General features: G+C 44.2%; 1 protein-coding gene across 1 annotated transcript in view; it reads right to left on the reverse strand.

Moving 5' to 3' along the window:
• Positions 1-9,781, reverse strand: part of ndst3 (N-deacetylase/N-sulfotransferase (heparan glucosaminyl) 3) — a 39,674-nt gene extending 29,893 nt beyond the window's left edge. Inside the window, exons 1-2 of the mRNA XM_063220102.1 lie at positions 9,571-9,781; positions 6,075-7,385 (exon numbers count right to left, since the gene is read on the reverse strand). Of these exons, the coding sequence (XP_063076172.1) occupies positions 6,075-7,058 (984 nt within the window). The 5' untranslated portion in view covers positions 7,059-7,385; positions 9,571-9,781. The remainder of the gene's footprint in view (positions 1-6,074; positions 7,386-9,570) is intronic.
• Positions 9,782-17,544: the final 7,763 nt, after the last annotated feature.

A 17,544-nucleotide genomic window follows, 5' to 3' on the forward strand; every position in this document is an offset into this window, starting at 1 on the left:
CTTCGGCATCGACAATCCAACAGAAAACTTCTGGATGCAGAAAATTAACTGCGATTTGACGAGACAGCTGCAGATCAGATATTGCCATCAACAAAGCATGTTGGATAATCTGCGCGATAGGTAGCTTATCTGTACTGGGCTGACTGCCTGGTTGACTATCAAAGCTCTGCGAGTGTCAGCTAGCTCAGAATAAACTGATGCCGTTTTGCTTGCTGACATTCACCTGGCAGCAAGGCCTTTGAATCATGGCACATGGTTTGAATCCACACCCTGCGTGAAAATGGAGAGAAGCATCCAAACTTGTTGGATATCTGCTATCTTGTTTACAAATTCCATTCACCTCTATGGAGAAACTAGTTTGCTGTGACTGACTTGGCATAGTTCACATTTCGTTGATTGGTCAATTGGCAATCTTAGGCCGTGGCTCCAGAAAGGAGAATTGCCTCACCAGAAGTCTTCCATTCAATCAGAGATGTGTCTAGAAACAAGCTATAACACAGAAAGAGCAGATTAATCTACTGATCATACTCCATCTGACAATATTGAAAATTAACGAAAAAATGAATGTAAATAAAGTGCCGATCCATGGACAGCGAGAATGAAAGATGCACACACACTAGTGTACAGTATATCACATCCTCAAAACAAGCAGCATCCACATAGTGTAGGCCAACTACTTCATGATGTGTAGGCGTGTGTGCGTTCATTTGCAAGACATTAATGGCACAGTATTCCATTTTTTTCGGCAAATATTGTGTCCTGTCTGTAATATTCGGAATGAGTGTATGACTGTGAGCCTGTGTGACACCTGAACACAGAAACGCATACATGCACGTACACACATGCGCACACATGTGCGTGCACGTAAACGTACACGTACACGTACACGTACACGTACACACACACACGTACACACACACACACACACACACACACACACACACACACACACACACACACACACACACACACACAAACACAATGTTACTTTGGTTTCATGCAGAAATATCACTCGATCGATACTTGCTAGACCACAGAAACATTAGAATAGGACCCTTTTTGCATTTCCATTGCTATGTTGAACTGTGTTAACCCCTCCCCTCCCCTCCCTGACACCCCGCACCACCACACACCCTTCTCCAGTTAACTTCTCACATTCCGCTGTCCTCCACTGCTTCCCCCCTCTCTTTCTGCAGGATTCACACTCTCCCTGTTGCTGCTGGCGGCTGCTCTTCAGTGGGATCTCTCCCCAGGGCCCTGCTTTCAACCTGCTACCGCAGAACAGGCTAGGATCAAGACAAGACAGAGCAGCACAACAGAAAAAGTGAAAGAAGACACTCTCCACTCTAATCTTCATCGTTATGCAACCCAAGCTGAGGCAAAAGGATGTATCGATGCCCTCTATCTCTCCCACTCTCTTAAACCTGCACACACATTCAAATGCCATAATAGTTGGTATTGCCGTGCGATAGAGTTGGTAATGTGGTGTACGCTACACTAATAACGTGTAGGTGGATTGCTTGTTTGGAAACTTCACGGTTTCTCGAGTTATTGAACATCTGGCAAAAGCGGATGTGATGCCATTGTTATAAAACAAGTGAATTATATAGACCAAATTACAAGGAAATGGGATGTATTTAATGTTTATGAATTTATGAACTGAGCATAAAAGGAAATGACCCAAGACAGTTCACAAGACAAACACACCTTCAGAAGCTGCAACTAATGTTCTGGTTTTAATTGTGAATAGGCTACACTTAGAGTGTGCCAAAGTGCCACACAAAGCGCCAAAGTGTGTAATTGTATTCATTAAATCAACCTCATCCCATATGAATGCACTGCAAAATACACGCAATTGATCCATGACAACGCTCACAGCGACTGCTTCCAACTGCAAACTGGTGGTCGTTTAGGTACATTGCAGCTCAGTTAAACATCTGTAACTCGTACTTGCCTCAGCAATGCATGCTTGCCTCAGCAATGTGTGCCATTCAACTCACAACATCCGCAAAAACTACTACTAGTCTTGGGAGTTCAGTAAAGCAAGTAAAAACGCTACATTGCCATATTGTATGGCAGTGTCGTGACAAGCTATGGCTCTTGTGTCTTACACTGACAAGTCTCTGTGCTTAAAATTCATAACTGGCTAATTATATGATATGTTAATATCATGTATGTACATGGCTTTCTAATTGAAATGTACGGTATGTGAAGTTATTTCTGTGTACTTCTCTCTGATATGGCCACAAACAAAATATAATTTGTTTGGGTAAAGAAGAGCTGTGTATGACTAACATACACTCCAATGATTTTAAAATTGAAAACCTTTGGATTCACTTACATAGCAACAGTCGCTAAAGGGGGTGGAGCTTGTGGAAGGGTCAAAATTAGTATGAGGCTATGGTAAGAGAAGGATGGTAAAAAGACAAAAATATATGGAATCCTTGATGTGACTTGACTTGTTTCAAATGTGAGGAAAGACAGAAAGAAAGAGAAGCAAAATAAAGTACAGAAAGATAGAAAGTGAACAGGTGAGAGAATAAATCTGTTCTAGAGCAGCATTTGCTTCATAAATCAGACCCTCAGACTCCTGTAGCTCATCACTGGCACTGCAGAGTAAAAACAGTAGCCAAGGCATTTAAGCCCCTCCCATACTTCGGCCTCATTTTACTCTGTTCCAACAAAATTCCATTGGGAATCTCAGTGTCTGACATTTCCAAGGCTCCCCAGAATGGAGCGCTAATTCTACAACAGGCAACCTGCAGCCTCTGAAGGAACACATGGTCGCCCTTAGCGACTGAAACAGTCAGGCTCTGGGTGTGACAGGTTGCGTTGAGTGAGTGGGGAGGGGCCTTGGATAGCGGCTCTGTTCCACAATCCTCTGCATCAGCTATTAACTACCGAGATTGAATACAATGTCTGTAGATGGTCTCAGTGGCTTCTTTTTGACCACACACACATGTGCATGCGCACAGACCCAGACACACACACACACACACAGACCCCCCCCCACACACACACACACACACACACACACACACACACACACACACACACACACACACACACACACACACACAGACCCCCCCCCACACACACACACACACACACACACACACCTGATATATATCTCTCCATTGGAGTGCTCCCTGTCAAAGGTGCAACTGACAGCACTTGGTTCACCTTTCACTCCCCCAGATGAGTGCAAGTGCTGCTACAGTCCATACTATCTCAGCTGGCGTAGGATCCTTGAAACCTACACACTGAAGCATCCTCATACTGTATGGATTCTAAATTTTGTTTATAACCTCACTGCGCGAACCCAGCTGCGCATAACTCAATCTCTGATTGCTGGAAACCGCTGTCCGTCAAACAATTAGCTCACTTTGTTGGCTGCAGTCTTGCTCCTCCTCATAACATAGTGTTGATAAACACTGAGAACCCATATATATATACCTGTTAGAAAATAAGCTTACTATTCATAAGGATGGAATTACTTGTAGTTGCTTCAGTCTCAAAGCTTTATTGGGCACTGTGTACTTTTAAAGTGAAAGGCCAGATAGTAGTACCCATCTGAACATTCATATCAACCTTGTGTGTTGAACAAGTGAGTGTTTCTGCACGAGTGTCATTCTTCATGCGTGGGTGTTTACCCACATACACTATACAGTAAGCAAGTGAATGTACCTGCGCCTGTGTTTGTGTGCACCCACATCCGTATCTGTGTGTTTCAGCATTCATGTGTGGGCGTTGCCTACGTGACCCAATGCCTTTTTCTGTGTGTGTGTGTGTGTGTGTGTGTGTGTGTGTGTGTGTGTGTGTGTGTGTGTTTGTGTGTGTGTGTGTGTGTGTGTGTGTGTGTGTGTGTGTGTGTGTGTGTGTGTGTGTGTGTGTGTGTGTGTGTGTGTGTGTGTGTGTGTGTGTGTGTGTGTCTGAGTATGTGTGTGTGTGTGTCTGTTGCGCACGCATGCGTGCATGCATACGTCTTAGAATAGTGCTTCTGTGAGGCAAAGGCATGTGAAAGGACCAGTGCTGGGAGGCTAACACTGTGGAACGATTAAAACATTTACATGCTAATCTCCTCCATACCTCCTGCTACGGCTCTTCACTCACCCCAAAAGAGAGAGAAGAGGGAGGGGGGGTTGCTTTTGATTGGTGAGGCAAGACCAAGAAGCACACGAGAGAAACTCAGACACAAGAAAGAAAACAAGCATTGCAGAACAACTGAAGAGGAGAGGACAGTACAAAGATGCATGGAACCAAGAGAACAGTAGCATGCAGACAGAAGGGCAGCAGTGGAGGGGGAGGGCGCGAAAGAGAGAGAGCAAGAGGGAGATTTAAAGGCAAGAGGGGGATGTTCCACCCAACATGAAGGTTTTATGTGCTTGTCAGCCTGGCTGCTGCTCTTTGAGCTGAAAGCATCTCAGTAAGTCATGAAGTCGACAGACAAAGGAGGCCCCCACAGGCCCAACCACTGGCCCGGTACCCTCGCCGAGCCAAGCCAGCCAGACAGCCAGAGAGCGAGCAAGAGAGCATGAGAGGAGTAACGTGGGAACTGCCGCGTGAAAGACTGCATGAAAGAGTGAATGAACGCCATTCAGCGGCCTTTGTTCCCCACTAAACAGCCTTTTAACCACTGACTGAGTCAATACAAACACAAGGAAACACAGGCCCCATCACCCCCATCCCACCCCACACACTCGAAAACAGTGAACAAAAATGAACTACCATTAATTTCAGACATGTATACAGGGATGCCATGGACACTCAGAGCCCGCCAGAAAACACATCTGTAATACCATGACACATATTTCAACTTATGCACACATCTATGAAAACATACCCCTTTCTCTGAAACATACACACACACACACACACACACACACACACACACACACACACACACACACACACACACACACACACACACACACACACACACACACACACACACACACGTGAGAGACTTGAATACCATTCTAGTTTCAGCTTGCCGTTTCTACTCGGACAGTAGTAGTTGCCCAAAATCAGCTGCTTCCATCACATATGAAAGAGCCATGTAGACCACATTCCACAACACACAACACATGTGAACTGAATACACACCACAGGACTTGCCAGAAACTTCACTAGGTTTGTAATAATAACTAATAACTCTGTAGAATGATGGCAAATTGAATACCTTTGTCTATGAATACCTTAACATATGATCAGAATATTATGGAGCATGAGTCACATAGAAAATATGGGCACTCCGGTGCTGTCACAAGAGCACTGAGAGTGAAAGCTGGTTTGACCCAGTTCAGGCATGACAACACTTGCAGCCCTTGGATTCATTGGCTCTTTTGGGGGGTACATAATTTAAAGGTGCCATGGCATAATTTCTTCCTTAACAGTCTTTGAGTACCATGAAAAGCGCTACACAAAACTGATGTATTATTATTATTATCCTTGTTGTTATTGTTGTTGTTGTTGCTATTGTTATTATTATTCAAGGGACACTAGACACCATTTTCAAGTTGATTAATCACCATCACGAGTCAGTTGGAGCTTGAATGAGTCATTAACATCCCAACAACAATTCTTCTCATCTCTTCTGCGGTCTGTGGGCACAAACCACCACTTGCAACCTCTGACTGATGGTCCTGAACAAAACTCTCTATAATTTACAAATACGCCTGTGAACATAGCCAAGATAATGTAGTTCTCCCACCCCACCTCCAACGTAGAACAGTCTAATGCAAAGACAGTAGAAACAAATTGTCTCAGGGGGCATTACAGACCACTGCCAAGTTAAAGCACATGGCAGTTCTTGTGGTGCCTTACAGAATGCCTGCCTGAAAATATACATGGTCATAAAATGTTTTTCTCCTCACTCTTTTCATGGTTTTCCTCTGATTTTCTTATGGTAAAATGAGTTGTATCTACTAACTGTCCTAAATGGTTTGTTTGGGAACAGCACCTTTGAACTGGAAAAAAAACTTAATCCCAAATAGAGAGAAATAGTTTTCCAGCAAAGGTATTCGGACAACTATGTGGACACAGTGTGAAAACAGACAGCAACTGATCCTCACCTTCACATCATTGACATTCATTCTCGTTCCCTTCTTCCCCACGAAGATATCATCAATGTCCACCAGGATGTAGCGCTCTAGAGAGCGAGAAAGTTTGCGGCCGGTGAGATAAGAGATGGCGTCCACGAAGATCAGGCGATGGAGCCAGTAACTCAGTCCGTGGCCAAACAGCACGCGCTGGACACCATCAAACAGCCCTAGGTCCTGAACTACCGTGGCAAGCAGAGGGGTGGAGGCCAGGGGCTCCTGGAGGCTGCCACGCTTTGCTAGGTGCGGCTTAGCCAGAAGCACGGGCTCATAAGTAGAATGGTTGGACAGGAAGATGGTCCAGTCATCTCCCGGCAACAGGCCACGGTCTAACTCAGCTTTGGTGATGTACAGTAGGGGTGATCGTGGGTTGACACAGCAGTCCTGCAGTCCTATGTTAGTGTGCATGATCACAGGAAAGCTGCGCAGGCGTAGGACTGCTGGAGAGTTCTCACTTGCCCGATGGAACCCAATGACGCCCACACTAAATTCAGCACAGTACTTGTCGAGCAGATCTCTGTTCCAGGCGTCCATGTTTGTGTACTTGAGCAAGTTCTCGTATATAATGAGCGCATAGCGTCCGCGACCCTTGTGAGTGAGTGGGGGAATATCCCCTTTACCGGGGGCAATCTCAGAATGGTACTGAAACTGGTTGGACTCGAGGATGGCGATGATGTCCTGTCCCAACTGGGAGTACTGACTCTCAATAAACACCAGCACTACCGCGTCCTTGCGGGTGGTGTCAATGGGCCTAGGTGTCCGCGGCTCGGCCTGGCGGTAGGGCAGAGCTTGTGTATCTGAACAGTCGGGTCCGGAGGCTCCATCTGTCAGCTCCAGCTCCTGGGTGGACCCGGCATACAGGTAATATGCTGACACCAGCACACTGACCACACAAAAGGTGGCCAACAAGATCACTAGCCGCCGCAGGTTTCGCCTCAACTTCACTGTCAGATTCATGGCAAGTCAGTAGCATGTGTGCAATGAAGTGAGTAGGTGTGCCTGCGTTTGTGTAGGAAGGTATATGCATATGCTTGAGTCTATGTTCCTGAGGGCAAAACAAAACAGTCTTATGTCAAAATTGAAAGTGGTCAAAGGCTCATCCAAAGGCAGGCAAGATTGGCTTGTTGTTGAAGAGCCGCAGTCATGTGACCATGTCAGAGATCGGGGCCTGGTGCAGTCAACACAGAGAGGAATGATGTTCTCCCATCAACAGCAACTGTGGAAACACTCAGGTGAATGAATGGAGCTGGATTTCCTTCGAAATCTTTGTATTCCTTAGGTTATCTGGAAACACAGAAAGGACACACACATTCACACACAGGGCATAGAGAGTTTTGAACAAAAAAAGGCATTTTAAATGGAACATACAGAAAGCAGAAGTCCACTCTGCTCAGTAATGATGGCTTTATTTTACTGCACTTTCAAAACAGACAATAGAATATTGTATCACAACAAACGAAGCCATGTTGAATGTCAATGGGCCTCTTAAAAATGAACTTTTGTTATCATCAATGTAATGTGTCTGATGCACTACTTTCATCAAAGTGAAGAAGATACAGGTTTGTTTGAGAGTAGCATAAGTGTGTGTGTGTGGATATGCGTGTAAATTTGTGCGTGTTTGCACATGTTGAAACAGATATCAATTGAAGGCAGATGGTTAAACGGTTAATAAAGTGTGTGTGTGTGTGTGTGTGTGTGTGTGTGTGTGTGTGTGTGTGTGTGTGTGTGTGTGTGTGTGTGTGTGTGTGTGTGTGTGTGTGTGTGTGTGTGTGTGTGTGTGTGTGTGTGTGTGCGCGTGTGTGTGGGCAAGGACACACACACACACACACACACACACACACACACACACACACACACACACACACACACACACACACACACACACACACACACACACACCACAGAAGGACAAACAGATTCACTAGCCTTCCGGGTGTTTTTCAATCAACACTCTGCCAGCTGTGCCTGTGATACCTCAGGGGGAGCCACCATTGGCAGAGGAGCACATAGAGGGTGGGGCAACTGACAGGAGAACCCAAAGGGACACCTGGTTGACCAAACTCGAATAGTGAGCCTTGCTATCTGATTTGATTGCTGATGATTTTGCATCTTGCAAAAAACAACAGGCTCCTCAAAGACTCCCTGAGTTTAAAATACTGCTGCATCCTCTGTAGTCATGAGGCATGTGTAATTACAAAAAGGCTCATTTAGGACAGATGCCTTTTAAAACATCTGAGTTAGGCTCAGGGCCGTCGCTAGACATAGAGTATGCCGAGTGCTTAAGGCACCAACCACTGCTTGGGGCACCAACCACTTTGCCCCCAAAATTGGGGCCTCTTAAATTGAGATTGATATCTATTATATTGAGATTGAAAAATATTAAATTGCATAACAAGACATATATTTATTGTTAGCAGATTACTAGTAGTAGTATTATTATTGCTATTATAATTATCATCACTATTATTATTTACTTATGAGGGGGGCTTCCTGACCAGCTATGCTTCGGGCCTCAAAACCTTAGCAGCGGCCCTGCCTGTAAGCACATACCACTAACATCTAAACTACAGAGATACAGTCTGCTTAAGCCTACTTAATTATCCACAAGCTAAACATTTCTATCTAATCATTTTAATACCCACTCATGTAGACTTGAACACATTTGGGAGAAACACGGGTGATAAATATGAACACTTGGAACACCTGCGAGAGCACCTGTGCATAATGAAATTGGGCTATTAATAAAAACTGAATTCCTATGAGAAACTCAAAATAACAACAAAAAAGACTGGTATTAAAACACCTGCATGTAAAGAAACACTTCAAGTGGTCATAAATGCACGTTTTTTCCCATGCCTATCGTCTGGTTTGTTTGTTTGTTTGTGTTTTTGATTGTTTTTTGTTGCATGGGTTGATGCGCAACTTTTTTTGGCAATACTATACAGCCAATATAATTGACTATTAGCCTGATCCATGAATTTGTAGTGCTGTTGCGTGCTATGTCAGGCTACTGTGTCCATCTTGCGAATGAACTGAAACTGTAGCATGCATGCTTGTAGAGTTTTCTTTTCAGCCATTTGGTGATTGTGCTATTGTCAACATTAATGTGCCTATTTGTTTTCAAGTCATAACTATGGATATGAATAATGAAAGAAAACTTACATTAACGATCTCAACGCTCCCCCTGTGTTGCAACAATTGTTTCTGGCTCGTTATTGGCTACTTTAGGTCTAACTGTCTAGGCTACTACTGTAACCACCGCATCACTTGAATATCTCAATTTAAGACATTTATATCTTTGGTAATAATCTGCGCAGTTCATCAGTGGTCAATATCGACATTCCTGCACAGCAGAAAAGAATCATCTCTAAATCCGGCCAAAAATACTTGATACTTCAAAGTTGCATTGTTTGATGCTACTGAGAATGAGTGAAAGCGTTCAATGGAAATGCCCCGATGTACAACTCACCTCCAGCCGTGGGGAAAGCACTGTGAGGAGACGACTTCGCTGCTAGAAGGGGTTTGAGTGAACATCCGTTGAAAAGGCACTGGTGCTCCGGTGCCTGCCTGGGCAAGGCAGCCCAATCCCATTCTCCACGCGCCACTATTCCAGACGCAGCCAGCTGGAATGATGCGATGTTCTTTACACCATTTCAGTCTCTCCCGCCCTCTGTTTTTCTCACCGCCCCGTATCCTCTCTTACGACAAGGAATGAATTGAAAGACGCAAGAAACAGACAGCTTGGTATCAGACCAGGATATGTCTTTGTTGATGCTACTGCCGCGACTGCCTTTCCACCAGAGCAACGGCGCTGTCTTGTGCTTAGACTACATCTGCCACTAAAGCGAACCAGCCGGGCGGTGGGGGTGTTGACACGAAGACCTAGCTCTTCTGGCTAATCAGATAGCGCCTCATCTGACTGGATAGGGCAGTTTGAAGCGTAATTAGAATGGGATGCTGCTGGGTTATACTCCATTCCCATGGAAACGCAGACTCCCCCGGAAATCTGGACCAGCAAAATTTGTCTCATCAACACCTTCTATAAAGTTAACAACAGAGCATTGGAACATAGTCCCTAGTTCCATAGGCTACTACACTAATACACTAATACATTTAAAGTAACAACAAGACAAGGCCAAAGTTTATTTCAGGATATCACAAGTGTTCAATATAGGGAGGGACTGCCAGGGGGGAAGGAGATATATAGGCCTATGCCTATAAAACAAAACATATAATTGAGTAGCCTAACTTGAATAACTAAAGAAAACCAAAATAAGAAATAAGATTAACAAGTAGGCCTATGTACAACATATACGGGGGACCTTGTCATGAAGTTTTGGAGCCCCTGATTTAGGCTAAGCCAAATGTGCAGACTTGGCAACATGAGACTAGCTACATGAGATTGGCTTGAAGGTGAACATTGTGTGTAGGCCGATCGTGGCCTACATCCCAGGAAAAGGTGCAGGACAAAGCCTGACTGTACTTTTCAGAGTGATTGGGATCTGATGAAGACTGTTCCAGCCATGAAATAATAATAAAAAACAACAAAAAGGATTTCAAGTGTGCATCCTCACTCTGAAAACTACATGAGATTCGCCGAGATTTATCACATTTGTCGCCAGGGACCACAGATGCAAATGACCTTTTTAGCTAACTCTGGTAGGCTACTAGATGGTCACACACACAAACGCACGCACATGCACACACACACACACACACACACACACACACACACACACACACACACACACACACACACACACACACAGACACACACACACGCACGCTTGAAAAACTGGCACAAAATATTTGTGGTGTAATTGTTTTATTTCATACAAGACCGAAAAAAGGGAAAAAGGGGTGCAATGTATGAGACAGGGAGGAGGAAAGAGTGAGGATCAAAATGAGGAGGGGGTGGTGGAGAGAGAGAAACAGGCGGAGATAGAGGAAAATAGCAGTGGAAGTCCATAATATGTTCCATTCACTCACAGGGTTCCCCATCCATTGGTATTGTAATGGAGAGGCTCCGGCTGGCTAGAGGCTGCATTGTGCTGAGCTCAAGTCAACAGTTGAGTCTTAATGGCTAAACAATGGGCTCTCACTCAGAATAGAGCAGGGTCAAGCCCTAGCCCAGCACCCATTTGGCATGGGGTTAAACTTAGCTCAACCAGGATCAACAGCCAGGGATCTGCACATACACATAGAAATACCACCATATTGGAGGCTAGATACCGTGATGCTTGTAAACGCTTTACTAAAGTCAGCACAGCTGTCACTGGACATTTTTGCTTTAGGGCTATACATGGGTTCTAAATGTTGTTTATAACCTGACTGCGCAAACCTGCACACAACTCTGATTGTTGGAGACCGCTGTCGGTCGAAAAATTAGCTCACATGGTTGGCTGCCAGTATCTTGCCCCTCCTCATAACATTGTGTTGATAAACACTGAGAACCCATGTACAGGCTGTTGAAACACTATGAATGATTATGCCCATTTACAGTATGTTCCCATTTCAACTCCTTCCAAAAGACTGTCCACCGTGTTCAAATGTGCATCTTGTCTCCAGGCAATAGGCAGGCAGCAGCAGTTTGTGAATAACAGCTCACACTTTACTACAATAATGACAATTTTGGTTCAAATGGTCATTCCTTTGGAGTTTTGCCAGGGTGTCAGCTGACCCAGAGTCGCCTCTGACTGTATTTTCCCACATTTCAATTCCTCTTTAAGGGAATGTGTCACATTTGGGTTTTGACTGTTTGGATGTTTTGTTATAGACTGTTGTAAATACACGTTCACAAGTTGGAGGTTGTATTGTGGTACTGATGCTGTCTGAACAGCTGGAACAGATTGAATGAGTACGGGACTGCTAATTGAATGATTGAGAGACTAGCGAGAAGGGGTTAAGGTGCTAATACAGGAGATTCTGCTTCCAAGCTGTCCCAGGGAGGAGATGTCATCATCAGAGTGGAGGAAACGAAGCCAGCGATTGGAGATTTGAGAAATACACGTGTACACGTCACCTAAAGGAAAGTGCTTTTGCCTTTGCTGTAATATTGGTGTTAATGGGCCCTTGTAGAGTATGCCAACATCTGATTGCTGTCCTGTTTTTTCCAGAGGTTGGCTGGTTGGCTGGAATCGGGAGTTGATGTCCACAACTAGTGAGAGGAGAAAGGCACCAATCTACAGCCACTGAAGGGAAGTGGCTCTCTCAAAACCCTACATGGTGTCAGTGTTGCCAGAATGGGCAGTTTACCAGCCAGTTGGGCTACTTAGGATGGCCTTCTGCGGGTAAAAAAAGGGCATTTGGGCAGGTTTTTCTACCAATTTATGGCCATAGAAATCAATAGAATTTAGTTCAAATTGGGCGGGATTTAGTGCTTCCAGACGGGTTTTGAGACTTTTCTGGGGCTGGATATCATCAGCCTCATCTGGCAACCCTACCTGGTGTGTGTGTGTGTGTGTGTGTGTGTGTGTGTGTGTGTGTGTGTGTGTGTGTGTGTGTGTGTGTGTGTGTGTGTGTGTGTGTGTGAGTGTGTGTGTGTGTGTGTGGTTTAGCCGCTGGGTTGGCGGTGCGCTGAGTGCTGCTTTTGATCTTGGCAGTGCATGACCAATCACAGTGTCTGAGTAGACTCTATCAATGGCCTAACTGTATTGATTGTCAATATGCAGTTACCTCTGGAATGCAGTGTGGATGGAATGTTTTCTCCACTCTCTCTCTCTCTCTCTCTCTCTCTCTCTCTCTCTCTCTCTCTGTGTGTGTGTGTGTGTGTGTGTGTAGGGGGGGTGGGGGGTATCCTATTACTCCCATAATAGATTTAATAATGGAAATATCCCATCCCGTAATGGCATTTACTCTAGAGAGTTGTACCGCTGTTGTACTTTACTCTAGAGAATACCACTGCAGCACTCCTAAACAGAATGAGCTCTTCCACATGAGCGAGAGAGGAGAGGAGAGGAGAGGAGAGGAGTGAGAGCGCAAAGAAGAGAAAGGAGGGTTGGTGGAGACAGGAGGCAACATTTTGCACGAAGCTGATGAAGATCTGGAACACTGAGATTGACTATACTACAATGTAAACTGCAATAACATGCGTGTGTGTGTGTGTGTGTGTGTGTGTGTGTGTGTGTGTGTGTGTGTGTGTGTGTGTGTGTGTGTGTGTGTGTGTGTGTGTGTGTGTGTGTGTTTTCACCCATTTACACCTTACATTTAGGGAGGAGGGCAGGATGTGGTACACCACAAGAACAAGACGGGTGAAATGATATTCAAACACCCATAAGCTCACGCACACGCACACACACATACATTGTCCAGCACAACCTCTCTCTGAAGTTCTTACAGTGAACACTCATGCTACACACTTGCATTCATGCCTGCCTGCAAGTGCTTGTGTCTTTTTAAGGAATGCATGCAATTTTAACATTGTAAATATCTAAGCAAAATTAATTAACAAGGTGATACATGTTGAAGTAATACAACAGCACTAGTTCTTACGTAAGGTGTATGTCAGGTGTTTTCTAAATATTTCGGGGGTAGCTCCAAGTCCTTGGTTCAGTTTCCCGAAAAGATTTATTGTACACAGTAAATGTTGCGGTGTTAATTCAACACTTAAAGAGTTCATGTAAGTCCAAATGATGTCAAATCAACTCTGTAAGTGTTAAATGAGCACTGCAGAATGTACTGTGTAGATACAGCCCAAGCTAACCTAATTCAAAATCTAATTCTAGGCTTAATTATTTTATTCCCTATGTGAGATGGCAGTCCCAGGAGCACTTTCTTTCCCTTGTGAGAGGAATGTGAAAACTTCTTCATTTGCAATGACCGTTTGGACATATTTTTTCTATTGTAATCTTGTTGTGCTAAAGTAACACAACATAAGATAAATATGAAGAGAAAAAGATACACCAGCTACCAGGTGTTGGAAGAGAGTGTATAGTGAGCGCAAGAATGAGAGGATTATATAGATAGACAGCTAAATGACATTGAAGATATAGGAATTGATTAATGATGGAAAAACAAGGGCAGAAGATAGAGACAAACAATGGTGTGGTAGATGGAGACAAACGTATACAGAAAGAAAGGGGGAAAGATAGAGGAGAAGAGGAGGGAAGAGAAAGATGACTGGTAGTGGCACTGGAAAAACGTGCTTGGAATGATCATAGCTCAGCAGAGAGCAAGCAACTCAGCAAAAGCTGTGTGTGTGTGTGTGTGTGTGTGTGTGTGTGTGTGTGTGTGTGTGTGTGTGTGTGTGTGTGTGTGTGTGTGTGTGTGTGTGTGTGTGTGTGTGTGTGTGTGTGTGTGTGTGTGTGTGTGTAAATGATCTACCCCAGTCAGCTTGCCGACCTTGTTCACTCCCCCAAAAAAACTTGAGCTACAACCTGAAATTAAAGGCGATCTACTGCTCCCTGTCACTCATAAATCAGACAGTAATTACCGAAGCCGATCGATCCCTATATCCCCTCCTTCCTCCTCCCGCTCTGCTTCTCCATCTCCATCTCCATCTCCATCTCCTTCCTCTTCTACATCTCAGCCTTGGCCTTGTTTTCTTCCCCCTGGCTTCCAAACCTCTCTGTCTCTGACTCTCTATCATTATTCTTCTCAGTGACTTCCTCTCTCTCTGCATGTGTCTGTCTTTAAAGGAATATTAGCATCAGCATTGGTGATAGTGTATAATTTGTGCATGTCTGTGTGTGTGTGTGTGTGTGTGTGTGTGTGTGTGTGTGTGTGTGTGTGTGTGTGTGTGTGTGTGTGTGTGTGTGTGTGTGTGTGTGTGTGTGTGTGTGCGCGCCCGGCCGTATGCGTGCAAAGTGATGGACTCAGCATACAGGAGAAATGCTCATCAGTGGCATCTCTGTTACAGCAATGGGCAGCACAGGATGATCTCCGGTTTCATCAGACTATGCAGCGTCAAGATACAGAACATTTTGGATGGTGATCACTTTGATAGCTTCCTGCATTTAAACTGTATTCAATTCCTTTTATTTCATTGACTTGAACATACAGTACACTCGTGTTGAAAAACAGGTTTTAAATACAGATTAGAAAATAAATACGCAGACAAATATGTCAAGCTCAGCAATGTTGGTGGTATGTTAGACCAGTGGCTCGCCGATGATAATTGGCTGCATCACAAATGGAGACAAGTCTGCCTACAGGGCTGAGGTGGCCGCATTGTCAACCTGGTGTGTGGATAACAACTTACTCCTAAATGTCACCAAAACAAAGAAGTTGCAAGAGGACTTCTGGAGGATTCAACAGAAGCCACACCAGCCATTTTACAGTGATGACACCGCAGTGGAGAGAGTTAGCAGTTTTAGATTCCTTGGAGTCAACATTAACTGCATCACATAAACTGCATCACAAAGACTGTTAGGCTACTGTTTTTTCTGAGGTGGCTGCACAGGTATCGCATGAAGGATACTGACCAGTTTCCACCGCTATATATACCATAAAGTATCCTAACTGGTAACTTTACATGGTAACTTTACATGGTAACACCACTGCCCAAGACATTCAAAGTCTTTACAACCAACTTAAGGAAGGCCAAACGCCTAATATCGGATCCACACCACCCCAGCTAAACCGCCATAGATGATGAATAACCAATCTACGATGGCGTACTGCATTCACTCAATTATAAAAATGTCACCTGGTTATCTCATAATTACGAGATAATGAGAAAGTATCTCATAATTATGAGATAATATTTGAAAATTATGCGGTCAGATGTGCATGTGTTGTGTCAAATCGGGTTGTAGCACTGCTTCAACTATGCGATTTATTCACGAGGGGCGACCAGGATTTCAAACCTTTGATTGAGCAAGAATTCCCGATTCTAAAAAAGTTGTTTGAGTGACAAATTGTGGGCAAAAATCAGGGCAAAAGTCGCACAGCGTAAGCCCGGCATAAGACAACTCTGCAGCACACATACAAACTTTGTTACTAAGATGCCTTCAGAAAACTGAAACCCTTAAGCAGGGCCGCTGACTGCTTGGCTGGGCCCAGGACAAACTCACCTGAATGGTCAGCCTCCTCAACACATATACCTGTAATGTAATGAAGACCCAATTCTGCCCCCTCCCTCCCTCCCTCCCTGGGTCTGGGACCACTGACCTGTTTGCTGTTTGTCCCACCTATCAGTGGGCATGCATGCAGGGCCGCTGACAGCGTTGGCCGGACCCAGGACTAGTCATCTGAAAGTCCCCACAGGATATGAGAACAAAAAGAATTGCCAAATGCATTGTAATGTAATTAAATGTAATATCATACTGGTCTTGTGGTGGTGTATATTTGTAATAGCACTTCTACTTCCACTTTACACAACTCTGATTGTCAGCAAACTATACTGTAACACATTTCTTCAAGGCAGTGAACTGTTTTACGACAATACATATAAACTCACAATAAATATCAAATCAAATGCCATAATACACAGTGTACCCATCAAAGCCGTCTGTGTATCAATATTAATGTTTGCCACGGCGTGAGAATTTTTTCTATTTCATGCTTTTCTGATGGACAGATGGCAGCTCATTCGCTGGATCATCTCCCTGGTGCCCAGATCTCTCACCACAGCTCTCTCGCATGACTTGGCTCATGCTACACAAGTGTTTGTCATAAACCCATCTCTACCCTATTTTTGGCATCCACAATGTTGCAGCAAAATCTGAACTTTTTTGATTGAATATTTGCCACATTTTACAGGTGTGAAATAATGCCTATGCATAGCCTATGTAGTCTGTCTGTCTGTCTGTCTGTCTGTCTGTCTGTCTCTCTCTCTCTCTCTCTCTCTCTCAATTTAAATTAAATTATCAACAACAGTATTATAAATAAATAAATTAGTCATGCAAAAGGCAGGAAAATCTGAAGGCCATAGAATGCACAATTGACTACCTCAACGTTTGCATAAACATTGTAGTGCCCACAAAGACTGATAACCGAACAACAAGCCATGGGTGACAAACAATGTGAAAAATCTGAATAGATTGATCAAGGCTTTCAAGAAGGGAAACATGAGAGAGCTGAGGAGGGTGCAGATGGAACTGAAAAAAGTCTGAAAGAAGCCAAAGAGACAAATGGGAGAAGAGTGGAGAGGAAACTACAGGAGAACAACATAGGATATCTGATAAGGAGTGAGGAACATCACTGACTGTGGAGTAAGAAGTGGTAAAGCGGACGGTGACCTGGACAGAGCAAACCAGTTGATCGACTTAAACAACCGATTCATCCACTCAGTTCATCACACCACCTCGTTGAGCCTCTTCAACAAAAGCCTGCGGATAGGAAAGGTTCTGACACTGTGGAAGACTTCATAACTAATACCAGTACCAACAGTACTGAACTAAAAAGAAGTACAGATGGGTTGCCCTCACTTCCCACTAGGGATGCAAATGATTAATAGATTAATTGACTTTAATCGATCAATGCATTAATCGATTAAAAAACA

The sequence above is a fragment of the Engraulis encrasicolus genome, chromosome 16, assembly GCF_034702125.1.
Source record: "Engraulis encrasicolus isolate BLACKSEA-1 chromosome 16, IST_EnEncr_1.0, whole genome shotgun sequence".
NCBI classification, from domain to species: Eukaryota; Metazoa; Chordata; class Actinopteri; order Clupeiformes; family Engraulidae; genus Engraulis; species Engraulis encrasicolus.